At 42.5% G+C, this 14,103-nt stretch overlaps 2 protein-coding genes across 4 annotated transcripts; one reads left to right on the forward strand and one right to left on the reverse strand.

The window, feature by feature from the left end:
• Nucleotides 1-848: 848 nt before the first annotated feature.
• On the reverse strand, nt 849-3,405 carry churc1 (churchill domain containing 1). Its single transcript, XM_083934442.1, has 4 exons — nt 3,268-3,405; nt 2,951-3,086; nt 1,376-1,446; nt 849-1,227 (listed from the first exon to the last, which is right to left on the reverse strand). Exons 1-4 carry the CDS (start codon nt 3,304-3,306, stop codon nt 1,135-1,137), a joined length of 339 nt encoding a protein of 112 aa, XP_083790568.1. The 5' UTR covers nt 3,307-3,405; the 3' UTR covers nt 849-1,134.
• A 214-nt stretch (nt 3,406-3,619) lies between these two features.
• On the forward strand, nt 3,620-14,079 carry znf106b (zinc finger protein 106b). 3 transcript variants are annotated; one of them, XM_083934108.1, is made up of 21 exons: nt 3,620-3,680; nt 4,534-4,670; nt 4,772-4,833; nt 5,508-5,711; nt 5,800-6,915; nt 7,000-7,354; nt 7,457-7,514; nt 8,221-8,378; nt 8,466-8,526; nt 8,607-9,411; nt 9,508-9,569; nt 9,657-9,799; nt 10,114-10,248; nt 10,490-10,606; nt 11,346-11,537; nt 11,934-11,996; nt 12,264-12,383; nt 13,330-13,401; nt 13,492-13,563; nt 13,674-13,820; nt 13,966-14,079. In XM_083934108.1, the coding sequence occupies exons 2-21, from the start codon at nt 4,542-4,544 to the stop codon at nt 14,020-14,022; spliced, it is 4,128 nt and encodes a 1,375-aa protein (XP_083790234.1). In that variant the 5' UTR covers nt 3,620-3,680; nt 4,534-4,541; the 3' UTR covers nt 14,023-14,079. The 3 variants fall into 3 exon arrangements, with proteins under 3 accessions (XP_083790234.1, XP_083790232.1, XP_083790233.1); XM_083934106.1 differs by lacking the exon at nt 3,620-3,680 and having other exon boundaries at nt 4,355-4,670; XM_083934107.1 differs by lacking the exon at nt 3,620-3,680 and having other exon boundaries at nt 4,355-4,670; nt 8,224-8,378.
• Nucleotides 14,080-14,103: the final 24 nt, after the last annotated feature.

Consider the following 14,103-nt stretch of genomic DNA (forward strand, 5'->3'; position numbering starts at 1 on the left):
TCATTCCTGCAGTATTGTTATGTAGATCGTTTTGGTTTTATTTGCATGAGTGTTGAGATATATTTGAGATCTCTGCCACCACCTTAATACAATTGATTGGATTTTGTTTTGTGGCATTCACAGCAACGGAAACAGCAGTTACTTGCAGATGTTCGGTGATCAGATAAAGGGGAAAAGACAGTTAAACTTTGATTAAACATGCTCAAAATAAGGGTTTCCTTGTACACAAGTTAGACAGACTGCAATATTTTCCCCTGAGAGCAATCACTTGTCAAATTCTGTCGAAGCAGCTGTTTTCTGAGACAGGCGTCCCTTTAAGCACAAGAGCGACTGCTGACGGGCTCCCAGGTGACAACAGTGAAACTAAGACTCTTCCATCTGTTGTGGTCACTGTTCAAAGCTAAACAGCAGTAATTGACAGGAAGTTAAAGAATGTGCAAACAAAGAAAATCGCAAGGGGGCATTCTTGCTACAGAGACTCTTCTCTAAAAAATTGACTTTTTCCATAAAATCTATCAGGTTTATCAGTGTTTCTGCACAAGAAAGGGGCTGTTTTAGATACGTAAGTATAAGTGCTGCAGTACGGCAGACACAGGTTGGTCATGAACCTCGACTGCTACTCAAGAAACTGAAACTACAGCAAATGGTCAGATGTTGACACCATAGCTTCATTTCCACCTGACAATTTGGTATAGTACTTATAGAACCGTATAGACGTGTACCTACATGCTCAGGTTTTTTTTTTATGCATTTTTTGGATAATAAGTTGTACTTTCTGTATGGTAAGCCCTTGTGTCATTCTGACTTTGGAACATCAAATACGATGTGTCAAGAAGGTAAGACGGTAATAAAATGTAAAAATATTTATTTACAGTATATCATCAATTCACATACAGAATATTTGTTGTCATGGAGGAAAACAAAATGTTATATGTAACTGATATCAGCATACGGTAGTTTATAAGCAGCCAAGGACTTAAAATATGGTGTGGTATATATGGTTATGGTTCTTAATTGAAGATGTGCATAAAATATTAAATGCATGTTTTAAAAAAAATTAAAAAGGGTTGTAACCCTGAAGCCAGCAGCAGGTCCGTGTGCTGACACTATAAAAAGTGAATCAAGGTTGAAGGTCTAGAAGAGAGGTGCAGACTGTCTGGGGTCATCTGGTAACACACTGATGGAGTCCTCTGCCTTTCCACACAGCATGCAGAGCATGGTGTACTCCTGGACAACACAAAACAGACTTAATATACTTACTAAGAAGACTAAACAGGCAGCGACTAACCAAGGATACTCTTAGATAACAAACTTGGCCTTGTTAGAAAGCATATGCCTCACATATAAATAGTAATGGATGATAGAGATAGGTCACCTGGTATTCGTCAACAACGGAGAACGTGTATTCGTGCCTGGCGATGACATGGTCACAATTTTTGCAAACATCTGGAAGGAGAAATGGACATTAGTGGATTATTAAGTACGTAAAAAAAGAACACAAGTAAAAAAAAAAAACTAAATTAGAATCTAAGACATAAAATAGTGTAAGTTAAAAAAAGATTAAATATAACAAATTAAATATGAAAGAAAGTCATGTAATTTACCATTTCATATTCCCATTCACACACAAACTCACACACCGATGGCAGCAAGCTACCATGCAAGGTGCTGCCCAATCATCACCGAAGGACACGTCGACATGTGGACAGGAGGAGCTGGCGATCGACCTGCAATCAGTGGACAACCTGCTCTACATCCTGAGCCACAGCCACTCTGATGTATATATATTAAGTATATAAAGGTCAAGTGACAAGGGGATGGAGCTCAGGAGCTTGAGGGTTCAACAGTCTTACGGCGGTCCCTGAGCCTGGTGCTGCTGGACTGGACTGCCGTACCATGGGTGTGTGTGGAGGTCCTCAATGGATGGCAGCTTCGTCCTGGTGATGTGCTGGGCAGTGTTCACCACACTCTGTAGAGCCTTGAGGGCGGTGCAACTGCCATACCTGTCAGTGAGGAGGCTCTCAATGGTGCATCCGTAGAAGGAGCAGAGAATCCTGGAGTCCAGTTTGAACCCCCTCAGCCTTCAGAGGAAGAAGAACTGTCTCGCAGTCTTTGTGACAGTGTCTGTGGTGGGTCCAGGTCAGGTCCTCACTGATGTGAACCCAGAGGAACCTGAAGCTGCTGACTCTCTATTGTAGTTCCGCTTATAGAGAGAGGGGCGTGTCCCTCTGTCGCTTCCTGTAGTCCAGAATCAGCTCTTGTGGGGTGCCGGTGTTGGTCTGTACACACCCTGAGAGCTCAGCTAAGGATAGCACCAGGTTCCTTGCGTGGGTTAATAATTTTGAAAGATGCAGCATCCGCCCCAGATTCATGGGCAGTGGTCCTGGGCCTTTTGTACCTCCTCAGCTAAGGCGTTTATCTCCAAGCGTGCATAGAGGGTGTTCAGGTCAGGGAGAGATGCAGACATAACCTGGTTCTTAGTCCAGCCAACATGTTTCTGGAGTTGAAGCCCTGGTGGCTAGATTCCACTTTGTCCCTGTTGTCTCTTTGCATCGCTAATATCTCTCAGGAGCACATACCTGGACTTCATGTATTCATCCAAATCCCCTCAGATGTAAGCAACACAATTCTTGCATGGCTGCAGGAATTTGGTCCCATTCAGCCACAGGAGCATTAGCGAGGTCGGTCTGATGTCAGGGCTCTGTGCAGGCCACACCAAACTGTGAAGACATTTCCTTATGGAATGTGGCATGTTGAAACAGGAAGATGATCTTCCTCCACTGCATGCTGCAGAATCACTTACCTTAGATTGAACTGAGGGGCCTTAACCAAACTTGAAAAAACAGCCCCAGAAGTACATGGACGTTCAGAACAAACTTTTAGTTTTTCCCTTTCTCTCTGCTACAATGAAAACTGGGTGGTAAAATGTGTCACAAGAAGAAGGACTAACGGTCATATGTGACGATCTCCTCTCCATCTTCATCCTCTGTGGTTTTATTGCTGATCAGCACGAAGTCCCTCTGATGGCAGTTGGCACAGCCCTGGTAGTTCATCAGGTAAGAGCCATTCTCCAGACAAGTGTTCCCCTGGGGCGGGACATCACAGAAATGCCTTTACAATCACATTAAACTCGCTTTAACACTTAATTGTATATACTTAAACGTCGTGAGAGAGCATCCTCGTTTGGGTGGTTGGTTAGCAGTGTCTATAAATGTAGCAGTACAACAAGATAGCGTTTGTACGTCAGAACTATTTGCCTCAACTTACCCGATCCGGGTATTCTTTATGCACACAGCCGTTGCACATTTTAACTTGAGAAAGGTTACAGTCAGTTGGCGATAAAACACTGCAAACAGCTAAAACGCTCCTTCTTCCTCTTTTCTATTTTGTTTTTTTTGGTGTGGGCAAAACGCCTCTTCCGCACGGAACAGTGGTCCCCGCGGCTCATTAGAGTTGTAAAACAACCTCATTAGCGGATTTCGTCGCAGAACCACTGAATCACTCTTATCCACATCTTTTGTACATCTAGAAAGAATGCCCCTCCCCGACCACCATACTTCCGGTATCGTTTTGAGCGAATAAGTGACCGACCCACGCTGTGACGTAAATTACGTAAGCAAAAATGGCGTGTAGCTCCAGTTGAGTTGAGTTGTGTAGTGTTGCCATGTGAAATCTGTCTGGTAATATTTATAATTTAAACTTAATATTGTTGTCAGCAATGTTATGGTTACAAATGACTTAAATGTCGTTTACACCGTTCAACGGTTTGTGTGAAGCGTCACGCGGGGCCCGTTAGTCTGTGTAGTGAACGCTGGCTAGTTCGGACTTTACCACGCTGTGCTGCTGTTACAAGTTAACGTTAAGTGAAGACGACTGCAGTGTTTTAATGGTTATTAACAGTGTCCAACATGCACCACAAACCGATATACCAGTCTATTTTTCCGTAGGCTCTATTATGTGATGATATGATGTTATTGGGACGCTGCAGCTGGTGTTTATCTGTTCTATATTTAATGCTAGTCAGGGTTTGTGCGGGTGCTGACTGACACTTGAGTTTTATTAGTGTGGTCTTTTCAAGGTTTGAAAAGTGCTTTTGATTTTGAATAAAGTTGCCTGTTATGTTGGGATGTCGTATATAGTATATCAGAGAAAAGAATTTCTCCATATTTGAGACTGAAAACAGTATTTTCTGAAATCTTTGCATGGAAAATTACGTTTGATGATTAACAGATTATCATAACAGTTATTGAGTATATTTCTGTCGATCTATTAGTCGAGTTAAACATCATGTTGGTTCTTTATAGGACAATAACATCTAATTTAATGTAATGAACAAGTGCAATAATAAGAATAGTGAGCATTGTACTGTACACAAATATGTAGTTTACCACAGCTGTAAGGGGCTGGAAATCCATAAAAATGCAACTTGAAATGCCTGAAAAGTGCTTGAATTTGACTTTAGAAAGGATGTAGGAACCCTGTTGGTTTTCATAACGTTATTTGTGATGTTGTCACCTGTTTGTGTTTCACCAGTACTAGAAATGGCAAAGGTTCAAACCCCACATTATAAAGAGGGTAAACCCCCCATGAAGAAGAACACAGTAAAGTTGCCCAAGAGGGTTAACAGACACTCTTACTGTATTTTGTGTCGAAAGAATCATTTGAAACATGTAAGTGGCTCTAACTTTACCCCGCATTTGTTTTTGTTTTTTTTAACATACAGCTGTTCTAAATGATATATAATCTTAACAATATATCTTTTTAATTACAGGAAGCACAAGAGCACATGCACAGTATGCTGCACCACAGAGAGCTGGATATCGTGCTGGGCAAGTGAGTGAGATTTTTCAGATATACAAGTGTGTACCTGCTCGATTTTAATCAACCATTGTTTCATAAGGAATGCACGAGGGGAAGGTCTAATTTTTGTTTGGTTTTTTTAAACTTTGGTCATTGTTTTTTGTATTTAACATGTAAAAATGCATACAGATCACACACACACACACACACACACACACACACACACACACACATACACACATACACACATACACACACACACACACACACACACACACACACACACACACACACACATACATAATACAATTAAACAGCAAGAAAGGATTAGATAAAGAAAAGAAAATAAGAGATTAAGTTCATGAGAGACTAACCTAATTCACATGGTTTTGTAAGAGCAAGATGCCGATATTAATATTATTGAAGATATTATCGTTATCCTCTATAATTACATTTGCATGAAGAGTTTTCTTGTAACTCTAGCTCTCTTTTTTATGTATCTCAGAAAGGATCACCAGATGAACCTTGCAGCATGTGCTTTATTTTGTTTTTAGCTTCATATAAAGTGTGTGTAATTACCTTCAGTTCTTACATGCCAGTGCAAAACGATTAATACATCGACATTGTTTCTCATGGTACATTTAAAACAGAGATTTTGATATCTATTCATATCCGACACAAATGTTGTTATGCTCTTCCATTAACAGGGATTTGTTTCATGAATGTCAGGCGTGTAAGGCAACCTCCATGGATTTAAATCAGTATGCTCAACACATCTCCACCACTCAACACCAAGCCAAATTGAAGAGCTTGATGTCCAGAAAAGTAAAGCCCCTCTCTTTGTGTAAGACTCTGAGCAAAGAGAGCATGGACTGGATCCAGGAGAGAAACAAGATACTAAAAAAAGAGGAGTAAGAAATTTACCTGTTAATTTATGTGCATTTTATTCCTTCCGTAATGCGATACATTTGAATAACTCTGGATTTTTTTCCATTACAGGAAGAAAGCAACAAACAAGAAAAAAAAGAAACGGAAGCAGGTAGATGGTCAGAAGCGTGCAGAACAGCTAATGGGAGGCAGCAAAAAAAACACGGTGGTGTCTAAACAAGTGAACAAGAAGGTACCGCAACAGGGAACCTTCCAGCAAGGAAAAGGCAATGCTGTTGTTCAAAACAAGGAGAATAAGGTCTCCAGTCTGCAAAAGCCGCTCCACCAAAGAGAATCAACTCTGCAGAATCAAAGTGGAGGAACTTGGTGTTACCCTCGTGTTCGAGACCAGTGCACCCAATCAGCTCAGCAGATGACGTATGATGACAACTATTATTTCAAACTGGAAAGCACAGGCAGACTTATCAGAATACCGCACAGCAGCCAAGGAGATGCCACGACCACACCAGGCGAAACATCATGGGCTAACAGCCAGGATGACTATTACAGTAAGCAGTACAATGAAGACTTTATCAATGATCATCTGCCTCATAATGGAGCCATCATCTTTGATCATGGTCAGAGTGAGAGTGCCAGATCTTGTCAGCCAGGAGAAGAAGGTTCAGCTCAACCTGCTTCAGCAAACGGATCCGCCAACGCAGCTCCCATACGGGACGTTGACGTCAGTGCGATGCTACGGCAAATCAGAAGAGCACTGGGTGTGAGGGAGCCGTGTAGAGCTGACCGCGAAGCCCGGAAGCAGAACAGTGGCACCATGCAACGAGCTGCAGCTACATCTTCACAGGTCAACAGCAGTGTTCCTGAATCCCAGTCTTGTGTTTGTCCCCCCAATGATGCTCCTCCTAAGGGGAAGCAGACAACGCTCAAGATGACACAAGGAACGACTCTGCATTGTGAAAAGAGCTCCATGTTTGCAAGTGATTCAAATGGACCATCTCAGGGTTGCCACGACAGCCAGACCACATCCTCTGAGCCTAAAATGAACAAAACTTGCAAGGTGCGAATTGCCCATGAATCAGCGAAAGCTCAAGGGGGAAAACAGGCTGCGCTTAAACCAACCCTGAATAAATTGTTCCGCTTCTCAGGGGCCAAGAATAAATCAAATTGGAGGGAGGTGTATGAGGAGACAAAAAGGAAAAAGCAGGAGAGGAGCAAAGGCGTGTCCAGGTAAATGTCTTCTTGTCTTTTCAACTGTATCTGTTTTACCCTTTGTTTACCAAAAAGTAATGTTTTTATCCTGTGTGATAAAAGGTTTGGAACGGATCTGGCAAACTCTTGGTCTGACCAAAAAAGCTCAACACAAGCCAAAGACAACGACATGATTCTGTCAGAAGGCTTCCACTGGGAGTCGGTCCCAGACAATCCTTCGGGTGCACACTGGACCGCACCACCTCCTCCGCCCCAGAACACAACACACAATGAGTCGCACACAGAAACGCAGTCAGATTCTCAAATCCAGGAGCCTGTGGAACAGCCAGGTGCAGCACGGGAAGGCTGTAGCAGTCATGCGGTCAAAGCTGTACATGTGAAGGTGGAGCCACACTTGGAGGATGAGAACAGAGATTTGAGAGCCAACAGTAGTGCCAGCAAGAGGAAACAGAACATGGTGAGGAGTATACAGTGTCGTTTAGTTTAGGACACAGCTAAAAAAACATCCAGCTGATACGTTTTTTATTGTTGGAATTTAATGTAACATGTGTTCTTACAGTACGATGACACCGCTGATAAGGAGCCAAGTAGAAAAAAGAAGACAAAGTCAAACAAAGGTAATTCTTATATTTTTGAGGGCTTTATTTTTAAACAGGAAAACAGTCCAGGCACTCCAAAATGACACAAAGAAAGGATATGATTCAAATATATATATAAATCATTAAAACAGCCAACATGTTTCGACTGCTGTAGGTCTTTGTCAGGGATTCCCAGTTTCCCAGGAGCTGTTTAATCTACGTTTGAGTACTTAGCAACCACTCTTCTCTTCTTTTTATCTGCTTTATATTTAAAGCCCCTGAACCAAGGGTATCAAACTGATCCAGTAAAGGGCTGTGTGGCTGCAGGTTTTCATTCCAACCAATCAAAAACACACCTGGTCCAACAAATCAACTGTGTGAAGACAGTTCAGATGATTAAGTAAGTCGAGTCAGGTGTGTTCTTGCTTGGTTGGAATGAAAACCTGCAGCCACACAGCCCTTTACTTGATCAGTTTAACACCCCTGCCCTGAACACTCACACGGGTGCTTTCAGTTATTCTGGCTGATTGGGTTGAAGGTGGGCAAAAATTTGATGGGAATTCATGAGTTCATAAATGTCCGTCTACCACCAAGAATGATACAGGTTTACTATGTCCTGCCTTACCAGGTGAAACAAAGCTAACAGGAGACTCGGAAAGATGTCAATCACAAGTCTTCGGATCAAAGAGATCAAAGGGGTCAAAAAAGTCAACCAATAAATCCTAAAGTGTGTTTTCCACCCAAGCAGACCAGGGCCCAATGGACCAGCTGTTGGCTGTGTCTCTGAGGGAGGATGAGCTGAGCCACTCGTTGCAGGATTTGGACAAGTCTCTGATGCAGGCCCGCAACGCCCTGCAGGCTGCCTACAGAGAGGTCCAAGGACTCATACTATTGAGACAGCAGGTACCACCACTAATGAGGACTCAGAAATCTGTTTCTTTTCCTTTTCCTTAATGGTTTTACATTTAATTGTTCTTCCTGCTGTTACAGTTTACTGCAGAGGTCAACAGTCTGAGAGCCCAGCGCATTGAAATCCTGCAAGGGATGCAAGGTACAGCAGCTTTACCCTTTGCTTTAAATCTTTTCACACGCAACTAGTAGTTTACCTAATTCTTTTTTAATCTCTTTCAGGAGGATTCGCAGGAGCGGAGAAAGCCGCCACCTCATCAGCAGGGACTGCTGCTGTCATGCAGCCGAGACTTTCTCCCCTATCTTCCTTTACTGCCTTCCCCGCCTCCCCCAGCCAGCAACCATCTCCTACAAACCCAGCATCGTCCAAAAGCCCCCTTGCCATGCCAACCATGCCAGTAAAGAAAGAAATCTTCCAGCCATCCCCAGCTGGACAGGCCAGTCAATTTGCTAAAACAGTCTCCTGTAACCCTGATACACAGCAGGTTGCTGCAAACCAGCCCTTGCCCTTGTTTCCCTCCGATTTACTCCCTTTACGGCTGCTCCCGTCACCGCACTTAGCTGCTCCAACAACTGCTGTCACCTCTCTAAAACAACCCAGAAAAGAGTGCTCGACATCAGCATACACAAGTGATTTTCCTGAACCCTCTGCAAGGCAGCAGACATCGATGTTAGGAAGAGGAGAAGCAGAGCCAGTTGACAGTGATAATGTGGAAGAAGTGAGCGGAAATATGTGCATGGAACAAGTTAAAGAAAAAGAGCCAGCAGCAAAGAAGTCCGTGCCCACTTTTGTCCCTGAAAGAGGTGAAAATGCATCTGCTGCAGCGCCAGACGACGATGGAGGGAATGAGAGCGACGCCTCTGTCAAAATGATGGAGCCCTCCAACTTAGTGATCATTGATATCGATGAATCGGACAACGAGGACACAGCGAAAGTTCCAGTCCACAAAGCGCCTCCTCAGAAGTCCGTCAGTGTGGAGTTCAGTTCTTTAAACACACCGACGTCACAGCAAAGTCACGCTGAAAGGTGAGATTGCGTGTGGTGGTAGAATCCTGAATGTTAAGAGCATCGTTTTACTTGTAGTTGTGAAATGTGACTGACTTTTCTCTCTTGACCACTCAGAAGAGTTCAACCGACAGCTGTGAAAGATGTGAAAGATGTGAAAGATGTCAGGGCTCCTTCAGGTGAGGGTTGTTTCTCCTGCTTGCATCACAGGACAGGTTTAGATGCAAAGAAAATATGTTTACACTGTTGTTGTTGTTATATTTCAGAGGTTGTCGATTTGATCCAGGACGAGGAGCCGTCTGTGGGGGCGTTTGAGAATCACACAGGCCCCGTCCACGGCCTCCATGTTCACGATGGTCGGTTGTACACATGTTCAGGGGACAACACAGCCCGAGCCTACAGTCTGATGGTATGATCACGGCCCGGACTTTATACACGCTTTTGTCAAACTTTGTGAAAACGGTATCCTCCCTCAAACAATAAGAAAATAAAATCAGTCATGCAGATTCTAAAATGTTCTGCTTTTTACGCTCCAAAAATAACGTGTCATTTTTTCATCTTCATTTTTTACTCACTGCTGTTTATATACAGTAGTTCATCTTAAATGTTTTATTTAATCATATTATTTTATTATTATTTCTAACAAACCAAGCAGCACAGACAATGGCTCCATTCAATCATAATCTATGAAATAGTATGCATGTTTTGGCTCTGTGTATCCAGAACAGGGAGTGCCAAGCAGTGTTTGAGGGTCACACAAACAAAGTCAACTGTCTGCTGGTGTCGTCCCCCCCAAACATGCCGCCACGCCTCTACACCGGATCCAGTGACCAGACTATTCGCTGTTACAGCATAAAGGTCAGGACTTTAAGATTTCAGACACTGTTCCTGTTTTCAAGCATAGAGCAGTTTTATTATACATATTTTCTCCTGGACAACAGAATGGTTTCAGTTTTTGTTGTCTTGACTGTTAGTGTGATAGCCCTCAGTTGTAATTCACATGTTGAATTGCTAATGGGTTTTCAACCCTCATACTTTACAAACGCAGTACTGCCTCCTGTCTTTAGTTTTGTTTTTGATTGAATGTCTTTTCTTCTAGACCGCACAGTGTCTGGATCAGATCACTATATCAGACAGAGTGTTGTGTTTGCACGTTGCATGGAACATCCTGTATGCGGGACTCGCCAATGGATCAGTGGCTAGCTATGACTTAAAGGTGAGTGAAATGATTGTATTAGTCACTTGTGATTTCAATGCCGTTTGAGCAGTTTATATTTATTATACTTTTAAAAAAATTATTAATCCTTATTGAACATGTTAAAAAAAATGATACAAACTAAATAAAGTGAATGAGCAGTATAAAGGAAGATAGAAAAACAAGCAAATGGGTTCTTCAGAATCCTAAGCAATAAATGCATGACCCAAATAATAATAGTTCATGTTAAAAAGGATAGGAAGTTTAAAACGTTTCTTTTCCTACCTCCTCTCATCTTTTCATAGTTATTTATATTTATTAATCACTAACAAAGTAAAAGTTCAGTTTGAATCAGACAGTGTCGGATATTTGGCTCACGGGTAAAAACAAATCAAAGCAAAACAATAACAAAGAGAAGAACCAGAGATAGAGAAGGAAACAACAACAGAAATGCAGTGCTCCAGCTCATAGAAATTCAATGTTTTTTAAGTTTTGATATAGTGGCACATTCTTTCATCTCATCATCACATCACAGACTAACAGCCTTTGACATTAAATAAAAAAAAACCCTGTTATGCTTTAAGGTGAGTAAACCAACCATCTAAACAGGGTTTATTTACTCAGACTAAGTTTCTTACACATGCTTACCTGTAACCAGAGTATTTGAATGATCGGGCTAAATCTTTTGTTTTGCATATCTGTACATGTAGCCACTGGTTCTGCGGTGTTGTTGACTGTATTTTCCAATTTCTATCGTTAGACTCTGAAGCACTTGGACGTGTTTGAATGCCACGGTCCGCGAGGTGTGAGCTGCCTGGGTACAGCACAGGAGGGTGCCCGTCGAGTGTTGCTGGTCGGCTCCTACGACAGCACCATCAGCGTACGAGACGCCAAGAACGGCCTGCTGCTGCGCTCGCTGGAGGGTCACTCCAAAACTGTTCTCTGTATGAAGGTGAGGAGAGAAACCCACATCTACACACTGGAACTGTGGGGTTGTGTGAGGTAACACACTATGGATAATAACCTCATGCAACTCATGCTTCAAAAAATCCCACCTATCCCTTTTACAATGATTTTTGTCCGGATAAAGAGTCTAAATGATTGGACACGCTGATGTTGACACAGATAAAACAAGACATTTACATCTTCTCAAATCTCGAAAGACTTTGTTACTTAAAATGCTGCAATAAATTATTTTATTAATGAGTGACATTTGGTTTAAAAGGGGCCAGTTCTTCCATTTCTTGTAAAAGAAATGTAGATCATCAAAGAGATTCTCCCTGTTAGTATTATTTACTTATGTAAAGTGTACTGAATTACAATTTATTACTTTCTTTGCTGTTTTCAGGTGGTGAATGACCTGGTCTTCAGTGGCTCCAGTGACACATCTGTTCATGCCCACAACATCCACGTAATGATCTATATACAGTATATATGTTGATAGACAGGCACTTGCAGTTTGTTTCGATGCCTTATAACAATATTTCATGTGTCTTGAAAGTTCATTATAAAGTGAGTTTATTTAGGCGACCGACATGACAATGAGAGATTATTCAGATTCCTAATCTAAATATTTGAATGTTAAGTAAGTATATTTCTGTGTTTGTATGTGTTTTGATTTCTTTCAACTTCATGCTTTCAGAGTCAGTTATTTCTGTCGTGCTTCTTTTATTTGCAGACGGGCGAGTTGATTCGCATCTACAAGGGTCACGGTCATGCCGTCACATCAATAGTCATCTTGGGGAAAGTGATGTTGACAGCCTGTCTGGATAAACTGGTCCGAGTTTATGAGCTGCAGGTACGGTATTTATGACTCGACTCGAGGACAACGGCACTGATTTGTGGATGAGTGGTTTGTGTATTATAGAAATGTTTCATTCAGTTCGTATAGCTTCACCTTCCATCATAAAATACTCAAAATGAGCTTTGTTTCCTCAACGAATTATACTTAGGGCGCACTCACACTGTCCTTCCGGGCTTTAGGGTACTTGTCCCCCCCTTCCCTCTCCCCCCGCTTGCCAGCCTGTTTGTACTCACACTACCTGGGCCTCGGCAATGCTTCTTGCATGCCTATATGTCATCACGTCGTAACACGTCACACGCATTGATTGACGTCATCACGATGCGTAGCTTTATTTACAAATCTTTCCATAGACCTCAGAGTTATGGTGCGTCTTGTCCGACTGTTTTTGAATATTTTTATCTACCAAATCTGCAGTAAACGCATCACACCAACGTGAACCTTTCACCGCCATTGTTGTTGTTGTTAAATGTCCGCGCATGGTCCATCCTTCTATTTTCTATGTCCGAACAGGCGCACATAAATTACGTCAGAACCGCCGTAGGCCTCGTGCTCGTGCTCGTACTCGTGCGCACGCTCGTGCTTGTAAATGTGCAAACGCGCTCTACAAAAGCCCACCTCTCTCAGACGGGACGTGGACGGCCAGCTGGCCGTAGCTATGCGCGGAGCGGTTGCACTCACACTGCTCAAACGCACTAGGCTTTAGCCGAAAACCGACATTAAGCGGCGGCGCTGTGTGTGAACTCAAATATCTGATCAGTTAAATAAGACACTAAACAGTTTAACCTGTCAGCTCCCTAGTACAAAGAAATGAGGTACAATGAGGCCACCATTTATAAAAAAAAAAGTTAAAGTTAAATGAAACCTTGTGTCTGTCTTCTTGTGCGTCAGGTGAATCATCTAAATATTATTCATTTCAGACTTTGTATTTGTTTCTTTTCAGTCCCATGACCGCCTGCAGGTGTACGGGGGTCACAGTGACATGGTGATGTGCATGGTTGTACATAAGAGTGTGGTACGTGGACTAAAACTGCTTCGGTCATAATTTTGAGTCTAAGCCTGCACATTGTTAAACCATGTATCTAACATTATTTGTCCCACTCAGGTCTATACAGGCTGTTATGACGGCAGTGTTCAAGCTGTGAAGCTCAATTTGTTGAAGAACTATCGCTGCTGGGTAACGACAAAAAAGATCCAACATTCCTCTTCATGAAGATATTTAATGGTTATAAGGTTTGTTTTATATTCTGACTGACTTCTCAACGTGTCTTTTTGCCCTCTGTTCAGTGGCAGAACTGCACTCTGATCTTCGGTGTGCCGGAGCATCTTGTGCATCACCTCGTCAGAGATCACAGCAACACGAACCTGCAAGCGCTCAAATGTCGCTGGAGAGGCTGCGACATATTTTTTAACACACAGCAGTCCATTCGGCAGGTAATGAACTGACACCGTCTAAATTTTCTTGTCAGCTCAGTAGCTCAGCAATGTGTAATCCTAGAGGGCCTTCACGCCCTAACCAAGACTTTTCAGAAAACAGGATGAGAGCCGCTCCTCAGTCTTGTTTGTGTTTCTCCTGCAGAAGCTGCCCGCACACATGCAGAGCCACGTGGACAAGGACAGTAACGACCAGCCTTGACAGCTGTGGTGGTGAAGTGATGCAGCAGATAAGTTTGGAGTTGCATCCATTACGACACATAGGTTGATCTTTTTTTGTTTT

The sequence above is a fragment of the Echiichthys vipera genome (assembly GCF_963691815.1).
Source record: "Echiichthys vipera genome assembly, chromosome: 19".
Lineage (NCBI taxonomy): Eukaryota > Metazoa > Chordata > Actinopteri > Perciformes > Trachinidae > Echiichthys > Echiichthys vipera.